At 46.4% G+C, this 18,383-nt stretch overlaps 1 protein-coding gene across 1 annotated transcript; it reads right to left on the bottom strand.

Annotated features, from left to right (window-relative positions):
- Window positions 1–2,009: 2,009 nt before the first annotated feature.
- Window positions 2,010–17,850, bottom strand: LOC143974123 (perilipin-2-like). The gene is made up of 7 exons (XM_077475227.1): window positions 17,805–17,850; window positions 15,263–15,458; window positions 10,172–10,254; window positions 5,232–5,484; window positions 3,031–3,215; window positions 2,730–2,864; window positions 2,010–2,645 (listed from the first exon to the last, which is right to left on the bottom strand). Exons 1-7 carry the CDS (start codon window positions 17,838–17,840, stop codon window positions 2,280–2,282), a joined length of 1,254 nt encoding a protein of 417 aa, XP_077331353.1. The 5' UTR covers window positions 17,841–17,850; the 3' UTR covers window positions 2,010–2,279.
- Window positions 17,851–18,383: the final 533 nt, after the last annotated feature.

Here is an 18,383-nt window from a genome sequence, read left to right as displayed (position 1 = left end):
TTAACTGACAATTGCACGGTCGTGCGACGTGGCTCCCAAACAAAATTGACGTCTTTTTTTTTTAACAAATAGACCTTTTGGTGGTATTTGATCACCCCTGCGGTTCTATTTTTTTTGAAAAAAAAAAAAAAATGCATTGTTTACTTTGTTATAATAAATATCCCCCAAAAATAAAAAAACGTTTTCCCCCCCCTCAGTTACACATCCTACATTTTTTTTACCAAAAATCGCAGTAAGCGATTGTTTGCATTTTTTTATTCCCCCCCCCCCCCCCCCCCCCCACTAGTAATGGCGGCGAGCAGCAATTTTTATTGTGACTGCGACGGACACAGACAGTCGATACATTTTTTGGGACCATTGTCATTTATACAGTAATCACTGCTATATAAATGCAGTGATTCCTGTGTAATTGACACTGGCAGTGAAGGGGTTAAGTGTTCCTAGGGGTGTGTTACTAACTGGGCTTTTATTTAGTGAACACTGATCTCTGCTCCAGTCACATTGAGCAGAGATCAGTGTCACTAGTTGCTAGGCAGAATGGGGAAATACTGTTTACACAGCATTTCCTCCATTCAGCCGCCCCGTGAGACGATCGCGGGTATGCCCGCTGCGATCAAGTCAGCGGGACCCGTGACCGCACTCACGGGGGTCCCGACTGGCATGCGAGCGTGCCGCTGGCACGCTCACGATAGCAGGGCGGCATTGAAGATTGGACATAAACTGTACGCCAATATGCCTGCTGACATACACCGGGAACTGGTTAAAGGCAAGAGTCCCCTCTACTGGAATCATGGTTACTTTGTTTATCCTGGGGGTCCATGACCGGAGGAGCCGACCATTTTTTGAGAAGGCTCTCCTCAAAGGGGTAATACACCGCCATGTATTTGGGGACCGAAAAGGTCCGTTGCGGTTGACCCCATTCCTTTTATATGAACTTATCGAAAGGAGTCAGAGCATGCGAGTTTCTACTTTTGACCATACAAAAGTGATATCAAACCGGTGTTTAACCGCCTGCCCTATTACAAATTGACGGTGGCAAAGTGGTTTCATAATACTGATCGGACGTCATATGACGTGATCAGGATTATGAGCCGCTGCGTGCCCCCGGGGGCACGCGCGCATCGCGGCAATTGTTGCAAGGTGTCAGTCTCACACCCGGCAACTACGATCTCGGTAAAGAGTCTCCGGAGACTCTTTACCACGTGATCAGCCATGTCCAATCACGGCTGATCACAGTGTAAATAGGAAGAGCCGGTGATCGGCTTTTCCTCACTCGCGTCGAGTAGAGGAGAGCCGATCGGCTGCTCCTCTGACAGAGGGGGAGGGGGGGGGGGGGGGGGAAATCGATCATCAGCACAGCCCCCCCCCCCCCCGAGGATGCCCACACTGGACCACCAGGGATGCCACCAGACCACCAGGGATGCTAAGCAAAAAGGTAATCCTCCCTAGACCACCAGGGATGCCAGTCAGCACAATGGATGCCAATCAGTGCCCACAATGGGCATTATTGAGTGGCATCAATTAGTACAGTATAACACCAATGCCGTCTGTCAGTGCAGGAGAAAACGTACTTATTTACAAAGTTTTGAAACTGAAACAAAAAAAATGTTTTTCAAAATTTTCGTTTTTTTTTATTTGTAGCGCAAAAAATTAAAACCGTAGAGGTGATCAAATACCACCAAAAGAAAGCTCCATTTGTGGGAAAAAAAAAAAAAAAAAAAAAAAAAAAGATAAAAATTTCATTTGGGTAGTGTGTAGCATGACCGTGCAATTGTCATTCAAAGTGCGACAGCGCTGAAAGCTCAAAATTGGTCTGGGCAGGAAGGTGTTTAAGTGCCTGGTATTGAAGTGGTTAAAAAAAAAAAAAAAACATCCCCCTTCAGAGTATCTGCATGGCAAGCCAGGGACCCAGCAGGGGTGATGCATGAGGAAGATATTCAGTGCTAAATGTGGATGAGTTTTTTTTGGGGGTAGGGCAAGAGGAAAGTTTCACCACTGACAACAGCAAGTAATGCAAAATATTTATTGATACAAAAGAGTGAACAGAGTGATAGTATATACAGCGAATGGGCTGAAAACACATTTTCATAGGGTACTAGAGCTCAAGGTAGCATGTATTGGTCACGTCAAAAAGTAATGCAGAGCTAGAATGCCTCAGATGAAGGCACAAAGTGTGGCAAGTCAGTGCAAAGCTACTTTAGTGGGGGGGGGGGGGGGGGGGGGGGTGTAAATTTATATAAAATATTAAGTGCAAAGTGACCCCTAATATAGAAGCAAGCTCATATCGCTTTGGTTTTGTCTGCCCCATCAACTTCATCCTCCCCACGTCGACCAGCCAATGAGTAAAAGGGATCTACCAGCCAGTTTAGAGGAGTTTTGTTAACCAAAAAGTCTATCACATCTATGGAATCCTTCATATTTGTGAACTTCTCCCTGCTGGTATTTATTAAGCTGTCTGAGAGATCTTTGAAAGAGGAGGCAGAGAGAAAACTCTGGTACACTTCTGTAGCCATGGCACTAACATTCTGAGCTTTGGTCTGGATGTTTTGTGGAAGGCCTTTGACACTGGACAACAGAGAAAGACATGTAGTTTGCAGTTGATGGGTCAGATTCCGTGCGATGGTCAGAGTGCGGGATTCAATTTGCTATGGATAGAAGAAGAAGAAGAAATTAATAGTGCATTCTAACCCATGGCCAAATTCTTACTCAAGTACTGGAATGATACTCACCTCAGTGCCCTCAGGGTCTCCACAAGGATTCTGTTCTCTGCTTTTTGTCCACGCTACCCATTTTTTGTACAGCTTTTCCTGTGCATCATGTACCTTTTGATTGGCATCAGTCATGTTCTTTCTGGCAAAGTCAATCTTAAAAAGACAAAATATTATCTGTTAGAGGGTATAAAATGACAGGTAGTAATGTAAACTGCTAACAAGTCTAGCATAGGCCAATTAATGTTCAACCTATTAAAAAGCTTGCAAATACAGTTATAATACAATATTGACACAGACAAGCATGATACAATGAACTAACCAGGTCAACAGTAGTATTCAGCTGAGCAATAGCCTCCTGGCTTCTGCATTTAGCATCTCTGAATTTTGTCAAAGCCTGTTGGTAAGCACGTTTGCGGGCCTTTGTAGAGAGTGATCCCAAGCGAACATAGTAGCTTGCATTCTCTGTTGATACCTCAAATCCCTCTGTTTTTGCAGCCTCCTTTGCTAAAGAGAAAATTTCTCAAGATAAAGCAACTACAATTCACTCTAAACCAAAATGGCACAGCAACCAAATGCAAGTCAGAAAAAGCACTTTAAGCCCTACTCCAAAAAAAAACAAAACAAAACCCTTTTGGCTGGTGTTGGGTTAAGTTCAAGTGGTCTGGTTTGACTCCTGCCTTTAATACCTGCAAGAAATGTGCATCCGCAAGGATAGAGATGGCAATATCAGATCTTCCCTTAATACACTTTCATCTGGTTTCCCTGGTGGGAGGTGCTTACTTTGTCACACTTGGCAAAGCTATGCCCACTTTGTAGTGTTAGAAACACTGATGGGGTGCTTGAGGTTGTAATTACCCAACTGCTTAAGAGTCGATGTACGGCTGGCCCAAGAATGAAATGCTGCGCCCCCCCCCCCCCCCACATTTTATATCAAGATAGTTAAGAAAATCTGATTTACATGCAACAGCACCTTGTCCATATGGAAAAGGATATCAAGCCATAACGTTCAAATCAAAACTTGTTTACAGCACAAAAGAAAGCTCTATTTGTAGAATAAAAAAAAAAAAAAAAAAAATTGGGTACAGTGTTGCACAATTGTCAGTTGAACCTCCCAACTAAAAAGCTGCACTTGAAGTTAATTTGTATTGCAGTTTGTAGAGGAGTTTCCACCATCCCTGACAAGTCATTTATGTTTTGCTCAGTTTGAATTTGATGTGAAGTTGTGTATCACAGAGACCAGTATTGTGGTAATATTGAAGTTTGAGATGTATACATTAGAGGGTTTCACCATTGTTAAGTCATTGATTATTAAGTTAGGGCTGAACTTGTGGTGTGAGAACATGTAAGTTCTTAGCAGCAAGCCTTTTACTGACACTTCAATTTACCTCCAGTAGTTTATTGGAACTAGTGTGGCGATTACCTATTATACTAGAGTAGAGGTCTCAAACTGGCGGCCCTCCAGCTGTTGTAAAACTACAAGTACCATCATGCCTCTGCCTGTGGGAGTCATGCTTGTAACCGTCAGCCTTGCAATGCATCATGGGACTTAGTTTAGCAACAGCTGGAGGGCTGCCAGTCTCATTAAACAGATCATAAAGCTTGCTGGAGCCCCTCAGTGTGTGACTCATGTAATGTAAATGCATTGAGAGAGCAGCTGTCACAACTCAGTGTGATGTCAGGGGTGGGTGGAGCTGCCATCAAACACCAGCTAGGCTAGTTAAGGGGGTGGAGCCACAAATATAGCAGCCTGCCCAGACCCCATCCCGTTGGCTGGTGTTTAATAGCCGTTTGGTCCTGCCCACACCCAACATCACCACCGATTTGGGACAGCTGATCCCTCCCTCAGTGCAGTTACATTATCCGACAGTGTCACACTCAGCAACTCTTACAAGCCCCGCGATCTGCTCAGTGTGGACTGCACACTCCTTAGATGCCCTTCACAGCATCCCAGTGGGCAGATATTGGAAGACAGCCTAGTGACTAGGATGTGCAGCAGCAGGGGGTACTCCGACAGCTTTTCACTGCAGGCTCCAGCCTCTACCCCATTCACACCTGAGTGTTTTGTAGCCCTACGCCTGAAGCTACAAAACGCTGGAGGGGAAAAAAAAAAAAAAAAATACATTCTCAATGGAGATGGTTCACATCTCCACTCCAAGTCGCCTGAAGCCCTACGCCTGAAGCTCAAACAAGTTCCGGACCCTTTTTTGTCGTGCGAATCGGGCGTTTCATTCCCATAGAAACTAATGGAAACGCTCGATTTGAGCGTTAACGCTCGTTGTCGCGCTATCTATGGGCGTTTTGACGCTGTATCTGCAATGCTTAACATTGGTGACCTTTTACCCTGCACAAATTCGCGATAAAACACGCCGCAAATCGCGGTAAAAACGCTACGCTCAGGTGTGAATGCAGCCTTAAAGTGCTGCCTGAGACAATGGTCCCACAGTTGGTCCGACCCTAGGTCAGTGTGTAGAAGATTTTAAATCCCTGTTCTATGCAGTACTGCAGAGTCTTAACACTCACCTAGTTCCTCATCAGTTGGCGGCAGATATTGTTCCAGAAGAGTCTTGGACTTTTTAAGTGCAGTATCAACACCACTGCTCATCTTGCGCACCGCATTACTCCCAAGAACAGTGTTAATACTTCCATTCACAACAGCCTTGGTCATCTCCACACTGCCAAACACAGCTCCCTTGGTCTTATCAACCACTCCTGTTATGCTTTTAATCACAGCTTCTTTGGCACCAACAGCTGTCTCACAGACATTAGCAATAACCTAATAGGGAGAAAAAAAAAAAAAAAAAAAAATAAAAAAAGTAAAAAATTACCCACAAAACAGAGTTGCTCCACAAACTAAAAGTTATGATTAACTTTATTGCTTCTGCAGCGATTACTACAGCACAGAAATACCGTCACCAATAAGTTTACCAAAGAGCCTTTTGGGACAACCTTGGAGAGTAGCTCTGCCCATTTTCCAGGAAACACATGCAGCCTTTAAATACCTCCTCTTCCACCATGGCCTCAGTTGTTGTGTGGTCTGACATGCTGAAAGACGAAAAGCACCACAGAAAACCAAACCACCATGACAGATACTTACTGCCCTCCCTGTTATCTTAGAAGAGGTTTAATTGTTGTCCTGAAAGGCTCCTAGTTAGACGTGATGGTATTCAAGTCTCAAATTGCCTTTCAGGACAACTGAGAAACTTGCCCTAGGGTGGGACCACTGCCTGCAGCATGTTCCTACCAAAGGCTTGATCTGCAGATGACAGCAGGTCCAACCCTTTAGGGTCAGAGAAATAGAGAAGTTGGACCAGATGGCAGCCCAGCATATTTGTTCAGGCATAGCACCAGCCCTTTCAGCCCAGGAAACTGCCACTGATCTTGTAGAGTGAACAGCAGTACCTGAAAGGGGGGGGGGGGGGGGGTAGTTCTCCCTTAGCTTTGTAGGCTTCTGCCATTGTCCATTTAAGCCACCTACCCAGAGTGCTCTTGGATCCCTTTTAAAGGATCCTGAGATTGAGATCATTTGACTTCCTAAACTTGGTGGCGACTGTTAAGCAACATAGCAGGCATCTCCCTACACCATGGAAAGCTTCTCCTGGGATTAGCTGAAGCTGATGAGTGGTTAAAAACGAATTTCTTTTAAAAAGTGAAAGTTTAAAGGTTCTGGAAACTGGGTAGAAATGCCAGGTAAGTTTGAAGGATTATCCGATCAGAAAACGGGGGGGGGGGGGGGTTCAAACAGAGCTTCCACGAGACACTGCAAAACAAGCAACAGATCCCAACTGGGGAAAAAAATAAAAAATGTTAAGGGTTACCAGCCTATTCCATGCAAGTGCCAAGATGAAAGTATAAAAGCCACCCCACCCCTTAACTCCTGTTTGGACAGTGTCAAACTGAAAGAGCTGCCACCAGGGTTTTAGGGGTGCTTGTTGCCAGTCCCTTCTCCATTCCATGGAAGAATTCTAAAATTACACTTTTGACCTGAAAACTTGAAGCACCAGGAATTGAATTTTCCATACTTTCCGGTATATGGCCCATGTCACTTTACTACAGGAGTGTAGAGTCTTCACTAGCTTCTGACAGGCTCTTAAGAAACCAAAGCAGTCAGTTGTACCTGGTCTGCTTCTGGATGGTTTAGGGTCCCTTGTGTTAGCATCCAGAAAGGATTTGTGGCTAGATTTAGTAAAGCTGCAAATCAGGACCTCTTTGGCCAGAAGAGAGTGACCAGGATCAGAGTGCAGTATCCTTTGAACTTCCCGAGGACCAGCGGTATTAGCTAAAAATGGAAAGTGTAACACAACTGGTAATGCCAGGGATGGGCAAAAGTATGTCTGCGTAGGTTCTGATCTTCCCAGAAGAGTGAGAAAAGCATCTGCACTTTTGATTTCTGCTGGCTTGCGCACATATTTGAGGTTCTCAATTCGGACTCCAGTCTGCTTCTACCACTTTACTTCTGCTAGCATATTCTAGGACCCCTTTAGATGGATCACCGACAGTGAAGACATTTCACTCTGTGCTGGAGATGCCATATTGAGCTAGACGGAGAAGCTTGGGCTAGCAGGACATGCAGATAGGAATCACCTAGATCCCATAAAGCAACTTGGGGTCAATAGCTTTGTTATCAACTAGATCATGTCCATCCAAAAGTGTAGCAGATAGATTTGTTCAAAATCTTCAGCATCAACCAATACTTGGTTTCTCACCAAAATGTGTGAATAGAACTGATCTTCCTGATGTTTTTTGGGACTTGGATAATGACTTCCTGTTGCAGTAGATCCTGAAGCAGGCTTGTCATTGTGGAAGCCTTTTCCCTTGTCTTTTGGAAGATTGGCAATATAGAACTTGCTATGAGGAGTTTCTGAAAACACCAGACTACCTCGGGAGAGGAGAAACGGCTTGTAGTCTTTTCCTACTGTGGGAGAAAATGATGATTTTCTGCCCAGTGGGGTGAGATTGTCACTTTCGGGTGTCAACACTCCCTTTTCCCACCTCTTTGGGAGGTCCAACAATTCTTCTGGTCCCTTTTTTGTGGGGCTGTTGAACAGCACAAAAACCCAGAGTTACTTACCGGTAACTCTTTCTAGGAGTCTTCCAGGACAGCCTTTGAGACATAGGTCACCTTCCTCCAGGACAGGAAACATGCATACACATTGTCTTAAAAGTGGTCCTCCAGTTTAACTAAGAGCTACCGGAAGGCTCTGAAAGACAAACACTGCCATTAAATATGTCTACCAGCAGTCAGTCTAAAACACTGGGTGGGAAACCAGGCTGTCCTGAAAGACTCCTAGAAAAAGTTACTGGTAAGTCTAACTCCGATTTCCTCATCTTCCAGGACAGCCTCTAAGATAAGCAAGAAACTTACTTTGTCAGGGAGGGACCACTGCCTGGAGGACCTTACGTCCAAAATGTCTGCTCACTTTCAGACAATAAATCTAGACAGTAATCTTAGCAAATGTCGATTAACTGGACCATGTTGCCGCCTCGCAGATGACCTCCGGAGAGGCTCTGGCCCTCTCTGCCCATGAAACCGAGATTGCCCTAGTGGAATGTGCCTTAATTAACAGGGCTTGTTTACCTTTTAAGCTTCTATGATTGCCGTTCTTATCCATCTAGCAATGGAAGATTTAAAGGCCCTGAGGTGGATTTTCAGGGGCTGGACTTGCCGGGCTTCTGACCAAGCTTAACCACTTCCCGACCAGCGCACGACAATGTACGTCGACAGCATGGCACGGGCAGGCATATTGGCGTACATGTACGTCCAATATTCGTTGCCGCCGTGCCATCGGGCGCGCTCCCGCGCTGGTCAGGACCCCCGTGAGTCCGGTCGCGGGACCCGATCGCCGCGGGCATCCCCGCGATCGTCTCACGGAGCGGCGGAATGGAGGAAATGCTGTATAAACAACATTTTCTCATTCTGCCTAGCAACTAGTGACGCTGATCTCTGCTCCATGTGATTGGAGCAGAGATCAGTGTACACTAAATGAAAGCCCAACCCCCCCACAGTTAGTAACACACCCCTAGGAACACTTAACCCCTACACTGCCACCCACTGGTTAACCCTTTCACTGCCAGTGTTATTTACACAGGAATCACTGCATTTATATAGCAGTGATTACTGTATAAATGACAATGGTCCCAAAAATGTGTCAAAAATGTCCGATGGGTCCCCGACAATGTCGCAGTCACAAAAAAAAAAAAAAAAAAAAAAAAAAATATTAATAAAAATGCTATAAAACTATCCCTATTTTGTAAACGCTATAACTTTTGCGCAAACCAATCAATAATCGCTTATTGGGATTTTTGTTACCAAAAATATGTAGAAGAATACGCATCGGCCTAAATTGAGGGAAAAAAAATGTTTTATATATTTTTGGGGGATATTTATTATAACAAAAAGTAAAAAATAATGCGTTTTTTTTAAAATTGTCGCTCTATTTTTGTTTATAGCGCAAAAAATAAAAACCGCAGGGGTGATCAAATACCACCAAAAGAAAGCTCTATTTGTGGGAAAAAAAAGGACGTCAATTTTGTTTGGGAGCCACGTCGCACGACCGCGCAATTGTCAGTTAAAGCGACGCAGTGCCGAATCGCAAAAAGTGGTCTGGTCTTTGACCAGCAAATTGGTCCGGTCTGAAAGTGGTTAAGGAGCTAGTCAGTTCTCGCAGAGGAAAAACAGATCTTGCATTGTTTGGATGTCTCCTCAAGTTCCACTGTTTTTGCCATGAATTAGGATTTTTGCAAGATATACATTTCCTCTGAGCAGGCTTAGACTTTGCTGCTTCTTTGAACTGAAAGACAAACCAGAATCACCCAAGCAATACACCATTATCTCCTTAGTGAGACAGCCCTCCACTAGGACAAAAAAAAAAAAAAAAAAAAAATGTGGTGTCTGACCTTTAGAAATAGCCCTCCCAGTGTTCAGGCTGCAGAGTCACCTCAGGCCATGCAGGCACCCCCAGGGAGGTGAACATATAAAGAAGACATAAGCCCGCAAGGAGAAGATAGAGGCACCATACCCCCTATTAACTGGGCCTGACCGATGCCCACTTCCGCCAAGGATCTATCTATCATTTTTAAAGGTTCAGGCATCATCTGAAGGCCAGAAACCACCAGCCAGACGACCCACCTCCTGACCTCCAGGCAACTGAAACCCCCTGTCGCCCCACCAGGAAGATGTGCCACCTGACATGCAGAACAGACCACTAACCAGCAGCGAGGTTATACACCGGATCCCAGGATGCACCACCTCCTGCAGACCATTGCTCTTCTGAGCTGGTTGCTTGCAGCACTTCCACCATGGTAGAGGAAATTATAACCAAGGCCATGGTGGAAGAGGGAATTAAAAGCTGCATGTATTTCCTGCAAAATGGGCAGAGCTACACTCCAAGGTTGTCCTGAACGGCGATTTGAGAAAAAGTGCATGTTTAAAAAGTAAACTGTTCAAAGTACTGGCAACTTACCTTGTCACTAGACTGATGCAAAATAGGCAGCCGCTCTTCAATCTTTTCAAGCCCAAAAGAAGCAAGGTTATTTGCCATGACAACTACCAGATGGAGAAAAAAATAAAATAATATTTTAGTCTGATGCAACCAGTATCAAGGTACACAGCTCTGCAGTAGAGTTCAGGGTGAAACTTGACACTCTCTAGCGCTATGACATTTCACCTACTTCCTACAAAAGTAAAGGAAACCAAGCTTACTGGCACTGCAAAAATTTACTGCTACAGAAAATTCTACATTTTGACAGATTGTAGACTGATCAAGGTCCATGCTTAAATATAAGCTCCAAAACATTAAGATTTTGGCAGCGAGGCACACACACTATAAAAGTGCTGTTTACTGCAACAAAACATGTAGTTCTCCAATTGGAACAATTAGAATGAATTTAGTAAGAAAAAGTAATCATTGATGACTTGCTAGGCAGTTGCCAGCTTAAAGTAAATTTGTCCTGCTAGATCACTTCAGGGTGGGCCCCTTTGCAGGCAAGTGCCTACCATTTAAAAATTACAGTAACACTGTCTAAGCCTGCTCTGCACATGCTCAGTTGCACTCCATTGTTAGTACTGTGCTGAATTTGTAGAGGCCAATCTGCTGACAGTCTAAAGATTTACTGCTGTTCAGGGGCTCTGGGCTTCAGCAAAATGGCAACCTCCAGAAATGCTGGAGGCAATTTACAGCATGCACACTTTGTTAGCATGATTACCAAATGTGGAACATATGCTCCTTTCTAAAAACATTGTCCCACTTTACGGGCTGTTCAGATTAGCCTGCACACTAAACCATATAGGCTTTGTTTGGGCAGCAGACGTTTTAGGCTGCAGCCTCACATGGCAGGAGATGGTCTTGCATTAAATCACATCACACATGCACAAAAGCCAGACATTTCCAGTCACAGGGCCATCCAGAAAGGTGCAGCTATACAAACATGTTGCATAATATCACAGCTCTGGAACAAGTAAAACAAAATTCTCGGTGTTGTTGACTTTAACCATGTTTATCCAGGAGGGAAGACTGGAACTGCAGCATGCAGAGGCCCTTAACTGAATGCTGGCATGCAAGTCTTAGGCCTCATGCACACGAGACGCAGATGAAACAAAAGCTGAAACGCGCGTTTAGAAACGCGCGTTTTGCCGCGTTTGCATGTCGCGTTTAGACGCGTTTAGACGCGTTTGCGTTTAGACGCGTTTATAAAGATAACATCATGTAGACCCTCCCCAAGCTCTCAAAGCATTTTTTTTAACTATTTCTGCTATTTTGATCAGAGTGAGCAGCAGCAGCATAGAGAGCAGTTGTACACTTGCATTTGCCGTGTCACTTGCCACGGCACCTGCCACAAGTTGTGGATTGTCCACTTGCCACGTCACTTGCCACAAGTTGGGGATTGTCCACTTGCCACATCACCTGCCACGTCACCTGCCACAAATTGTGGATTGTCCACTTGCCACGTCACTTGCCACATCACCTGCCACGTCACTTGCCACGAGATGTGGATTGTCCACTTTCCACGTCATCTGCCATGCCACCTGCCACAAGCTGTGGATTGTCCACTTGCCACGTCACCAGCCACATCACCTGCCACAAGTTGTGGATTGTCTACTTGCCGCGTCACTTGCCACATCACCTGCCACGTCACTTGCCATGTCACCTGCCACAAGTTGTGGATTGTTCACTTGCCACATCACTTGCCACGTCAGCTGCCACGTCACTTGCCACGAGATGTGGATTGTCCACTTTCCACGTCATCTGCCATGCCACCTGCCACAAGCTGTGGATTGTCCACTTGACACGTCACCAGCCACATCACCTGCCACAAGTTGTGGATTGTCCACTTGCCACGTGACTTGCCACATCACCTGCCACGTCACTTGCCACATCACCTGCCACAAGTTGTGGATTGTCTACTTGCCGCGTCACTTGCCACGTCACCTGCCACGTCACTTGCCACGTCACCTGCCACAAGTTTTGGATTGTCCACTTGCCACGTCAGCTGCCACGTCACTTGCCACATCACCTGCCACAAGTTGTGGATTGTCCACTTGCCACGTCACTTGCCACAAGCTGTGGATTGTCCACTTGCCACAAGTTTTGGATTGTCCACTTGCCACGTCAGCTGCCACGTCACTTGCCACATCACCTGCCACGTCACCTGCCACAAGTTGTGGATTGTCCACTTGCCACGTCACTTGCCACATCACCTGCCACGTCACTTGCCACGAGATGTGGATTGTCCACTTGCCATGTCACTTGCCACGTCACCTGCCACGTCACTTGCCACGTCACCTGCCACGTCACTTGCCACAAGATGTGGATTGTCCACTTGTCACATCACCTGCCACATCACTTGCCACATTACCTGCCACAAGTTGTGGATTGTCCACTTGCCACGTCACTTGCCACATCACCTGCCACGTCACTTGCCACAAGATGTGGATTGTCCACTTTCCACGTCACCTGCCATGCCATCTGCCACAAGTTGTGGATTGTCCACTTACCACGTCACCAGCCACATCACCTGCCACAAGTTGTGGATTGTCCACTTGCCACACCACTTTCCACGTCACCTGCCACAAGATGTGGATTGTCCACTTGCCACGTCACCAGCCACATCACCTGTCACAAGTTGTGGATTGTCCACTTGCCACGTCCCTTGCCACGTCACCTGCCACAAGTGGATTGTCCACTTGCCACACCACTTTCCACGTCACCTGCCACAAGATGTGGATTGTCCACTTGCCACGTCACCAGCCACATCACCTGCCACAAGTTGTGGATTGTCCACTTGCCACGTCCCTTGCCACGTCACCTGCCACAAGTGGATTGTCCACTTGCCACATCACTTGCCACATCACCTGCCACAAGTTGTGGATTGTCCACTTGCCACGTCACCTGACACAAGTTGTGGATTGTCCACTCGCCACGTCACTTGCCACATCCCCTGCCACAAGTGGATTGTCCACTTGCCACGTCACCTGCCACGTCACTTGCCACGTCACCTGCCACAAGTTTTGGATTGTCCACTTGCCACGTCAGCTGCCACGTCACTTGCCACATCACCTGCCACGTCACCTGCCACAAGTTGTGGATTGTCCACTTGCCACGTCACTTGCCACAAGCTGTGGATTGTCCACTTGCCACATCACTTGCCACGTCACCTGCCACAAGTTTTGGATTGTCCACTTGCCACGTCAGCTGCCACGTCACTTGCCACATCACCTGCCACGTCACCTGCCACAAGTTGTGGATTGTCCACTTGCCACGTCACTTGCCACATCACCTGCCACGTCACTTGCCACGAGATGTGGATTGTCCACTTGCCATGTCACTTGCCACGTCACCTGCCACGTCACTTGCCACGTCACCTGCCACGTCACTTGCCACAAGATGTGGATTGTCCACTTGTCACATCACCTGCCACATCACCTGCCACAAGTTGTGGATTGTCCACTTGCCACGTCACTTGCCACATCACCTGCCACGTCACTTGCCACAAGATGTGGATTGTCCACTTTCCACGTCACCTGCCATGCCATCTGCCACAAGTTGTGGATTGTCCACTTACCACGTCACCAGCCACATCACCTGCCACAAGTTGTGGATTGTCCACTTGCCACACCACTTTCCACGTCACCTGCCACAAGATGTGGATTGTCCACTTGCCACGTCACCAGCCACATCACCTGTCACAAGTTGTGGATTGTCCACTTGCCACGTCCCTTGCCACGTCACCTGCCACAAGTGGATTGTCCACTTGCCACACCACTTTCCACGTCACCTGCCACGTCACCTGCCACAAGATGTGGATTGTCCACTTGCCACGTCACCAGCCACATCACCTGCCACAAGTTGTGGATTGTCCACTTGCCACGTCACCTGCCACAAGTGGATTGTCCACTTGCCACATCACTTGCCACATCACCTGCCACAAGTTGTGGATTGTCCACTTGCCACGTCACCTGACACAAGTTGTGGATTGTCCACTCGCCACGTCACTTGCCACATCCCCTGCCACAAGTGGATTGTCCACTTGCCACATCACTTGCCCCATCACCTGCCACAAGTTGTGGATTGTCCACTTGCCACGTCACCTGACACAAGTTGTGGATTGTCCACTCGCCACGTCACTTGCCACATCACCTTCCACAAGTGGATTGTCCACTTGCCACGTCACTTGCCACGTCCCCTGCCACAAGTGGATTGTCCACTTGCCACGTCACTTGCCACGTCACAAGTTATGGATTGTCCACTTGCCACGTCACATGCCAGTCACCTGCCACAAGTTGTTGATTTTCCACTTGCCACGTCACCTGCCAAGTCACTTGCCGCGTCACCTGCCAGGTCACTTGCCACGTCACCTGCCACAAGTTGTCTATTGTCCACTTTCCACGTCACTTGCCACTTCACCTGCCACGTCACTTGCCACAAGTTGTGGATTGTCTACTTGCCACATCACTTGCCACCTGCCATGTCACTTGCCACAAGTTGTGGATTGTCCACTTGCCACGTCACTTGCCACAAGTTGTGGATTGCCCACTTGCAATTGCAATTGTTTAAAATATTTTTCTAATGGTTTTTCATCATTTGCAATCATTTTTGAGATTTTTAATGTAAAAAAAAAGGTCACCTTTAAAAACGCATATAAACGCAAACGCGGCTAAACGCGGTAGCGGCGTTTTACCGCGTTTTGCCGCGTTTTGCGTCTGAAACGCAGAAATTTTTGTTTCTGAACGCATTTTTTTGCTTCTGGAAAAACGAGATTAAACGCAACTGCATATAAAAGGAAAAAAACGAGACTGTGTGCATGGACACATAGGATAACATTGAATGAGTTCAGGTGCAGTTGAAAAAACTGTCCAACTGCATCTGAACGCGCGTTTAACTGCGTCTCGTGTGCATGAGGCTTTAGCCAAGGTTAAATTCTTGATCTCATTTGTTCCCAGTCTGAACTGAATCCATAAGGGAGCTTGTGTTTCAGAAGGCAAAGTCAGCAGCATACAGTGCTCAAAAGGAAACTCAAAACTAAAATTAGCTAATTGTTTTTGAAAAGCTACATACTCTGAGGTTCCAGTTTATGTATTATTGGCATAGCGCTATCAACAGCCACTGTAGTAATGGTCCTAGCACTCCTCTCCGCCATGCTGCAAACCGATTCCAGGTAAGGATGGGCATCTTTAGCGTTCACATAAAGGGAAGACACTAGATCATAGGTTGAGCTCACCAAGGGAAGGTTAATAAACCTAAGCACGACATTCTGTTGAGGAAAGCAAAGGGTTATACACCAGCATTGTTCCAGGCATTTAAGGAATAGTGTTGTCAGTGCACTTCGATGCCAAGCGCAGTAGTTACATAAGTGATAATGTTCAACCACACATTTTAAAAGATGCAAACAAGAAAGTCTCACAATATCTAATAAAATCCAGTGTTAAGACTACCCCTGCCATACTGACCAAGTAATGTGCACAGTTCAGACACCCATCTTGCCAATAGCTTTGCCTGGCTGAAAAACTGATTCTCTACTTGGAGGTAAAATAAGATAGGCACTGGTTACATGACCAGTCACCATCTGTATAAAAAGTAGCTCAGCAGTTGGAAATCTTGCTGTAGATTACAGCACCACTTTTTTAGGTTATAGGACACACAAGCTTTGTTTGTCTACCGCCAGGTAGTTTGCAAATCATCCCGATTTCAAAGAACAATCAGATTGTATAGTGTATGGCCAGCTACAGACTGATGTCTGGCATCGCGCTAGTGTGAACCGGCACTGAAGCAGCCCACCACCAAAAACTGAAGTGCTGCTTATCCTCTACCAGCCCACAAAATAGATCAAAGGGAGAAGGTACCTTCTGAAAAGGAAAAACAATCCCCCACCACCCAATCTTTATCAAGCCTCATTAAAGGCTGGTAATTATACAGGTTTTCCTTTAGAGTTACCAAAACCATCCAATATGAGGTCAAGCCTCCACACATTTTATCTGCATGCAATCAGTCAGGCCCTTATACTACATAGGTAAACCTAAAGGAAACTTAAGGCATTTGTATAATGTATGGCCAGCCCCAATGGAAAAAAATATTCTTTAATTGCCATCACTTTTGATAGGGAAATTACTTCCACTGCGCTATTGTATTCTGACTGTGGAAGGTCTCAGCTGTCAGAATACAATGATCACTGCTGGCAGCTATAGGGGGTTGCCTATAGGTTTTTAAATTTTAGGCTGGGTTCACTTATACAATTGCAGACATTGCATGCAATTCACATATAAGGCTTGTGCAATGCAAGTTCAGCCACACAGTTTGCATGGCTGAAAATTGCATTTGCACCAAAATGGTGCAGAACTCTTTGTCTGCACTGGAATTTGATCGCATGGGTTTTCAGACCCATGCAATTCAGTTTCATAGTGTGCACGGTCCTGCAAACAGATTTGGGGGGGGGGTGCGCGCATCATTAACTTTATACTGACAACCGAGGCAGAGCATAGTGATCTGTCTGCAATTCTGGTGCGATGTGGGAACCCACACAGGAACCCTAGTGGGCTCCGCATCAGTGTGAACCTAGCCCTGAAGTGGTTGTAGAATGCATGCTATACATTAAAGAGGGATTCCACCCCAAAAAATAAAATGCCAGCAGCTATAAATATTACAGCTGCTGACTTAATAAATGGACACTGACCTGTCCCAGGGTCCAGCAATGTCGGCAGGTGAGATCAATCACTCAGCTCTCAATTGCTGGCGCGGGGGGGGGGGGGGAAATCAGGAAGTGAAGCGTTGCGGCTTCAATTCCCAGTTCCCTACTGCGCATTGCACGAGTCACACAGCACACTAGGAATGGTCCACGCTCTCTCTGGGACCCGTGTGTCCCAGCAGACAGCACAGACACCCGTGTGAGTCTATGCCCAGAAGTGGGTGCAAATACCTGTCTTTGACAGGTATCTGCACCCCCCTGAAAAGGTGCCAACTGTGACACCGGAGGGAGGGGAAGGGTTCCGATGAGCAGAAGTTCCACTTTAGGGTGGAACCCCACTTTAAGATAAAGACATCACTTCCAAGCCCCCTCTGTTCAGCAGTGTCCACAGGTGTCTCAGCTCTGCAAGATTCTCTTCCCTGATTGGCTAGCTGACTTTGGTGGCAGCCAATGCCGGTGCTGCTGTGTCCCAGCCAATCTGGAGGGAGGTGGCAAGACTCCAGGTCTGAATGACACAGGGAGCCGTGACTCAGCTGCCCCAATAGCAAGTTGCTTGCTGTGGGGGAACAGAAGAGGGACCCAAGAAGAAAACTCCAGGCTGCTCTGTGCCAGTCCACTGCACAGAGAAGGCAAGTATAACATGTTCTCCCCCCCCCAAATAATCACCCCAAGCCACGAGACTAATATCACTTTAAGAACAAATTCCGCTTAAGACCTCAGACCAGCTGTAGGATAGAAAAGCAGCATCAGCTGACTGCCATGCTCCCTGGAATCCTAGCAATGCCAGCCTAAGACTGGGAAATCCTCCTTGGGTCATAAAAAGGGGCATTGATAAAGAAAGAGGATCAGCACAGTGGATGTAGATCAGGTCATTAGATTAGAAGCAGAGGGAGGCCCTATGGCAGCTCCTGGAATTACCTGTTGCTCTTGTTGCTGCTCCACTACTTCAGCCATAATGTAGAACCTAAAGAGGAGAAAAGGAGAAAACACATTAACACTTAAAAGGAGCTCACAGCCATAGAGAGCTCAGCCAAGAGGACATGGAAACCACTCCAGCAGGTGTGATGCACAAACCAGACCCTATCCTTACCACAACAACACACAAGCTCAAAAGAGACTGAATAATGAGCAGAAGGGCTGTTCACTTATTTATAGGGCATTTGGCCCCACCTCTGTCACTCAGGCCCGCCTTCCCTCGTCATCAGCTGACTAGAGTTGCCGCCTCATGCCTTTTAACCTGAACACATATGAATTACACGGGTTCTGTGGCTGATTAAGGTGGTAATTAAACTCACTTGTTGCCTTATCTGCATTTAATTTGTCTCAGAACCTGTATAATTCATATGTGTTCTGGTTTAAATAGATGAGGGGTAACCTTACAGCTGATTACTGAGATAGGTGAGGTGACATCATCTGCTGTGCTCTACCGCCTATAGCAGACAAGCGCCGCCTATAGCAGACAAGGGTGAAGTGCAGATGACACGGCGTGTAGAAGCT

This window comes from Lithobates pipiens, unplaced genomic scaffold (assembly GCF_037356315.1).
Source record: "Lithobates pipiens isolate NorthernLeopardFrog02 unplaced genomic scaffold, aLitPip1_a1.2 Scaffold_13, whole genome shotgun sequence".
NCBI classification, from domain to species: Eukaryota; Metazoa; Chordata; class Amphibia; order Anura; family Ranidae; genus Lithobates; species Lithobates pipiens.
The sequence above is the reverse complement of the archived record's forward strand: the minus strand, read 5'-3'. Positions and strand labels throughout refer to the sequence as shown.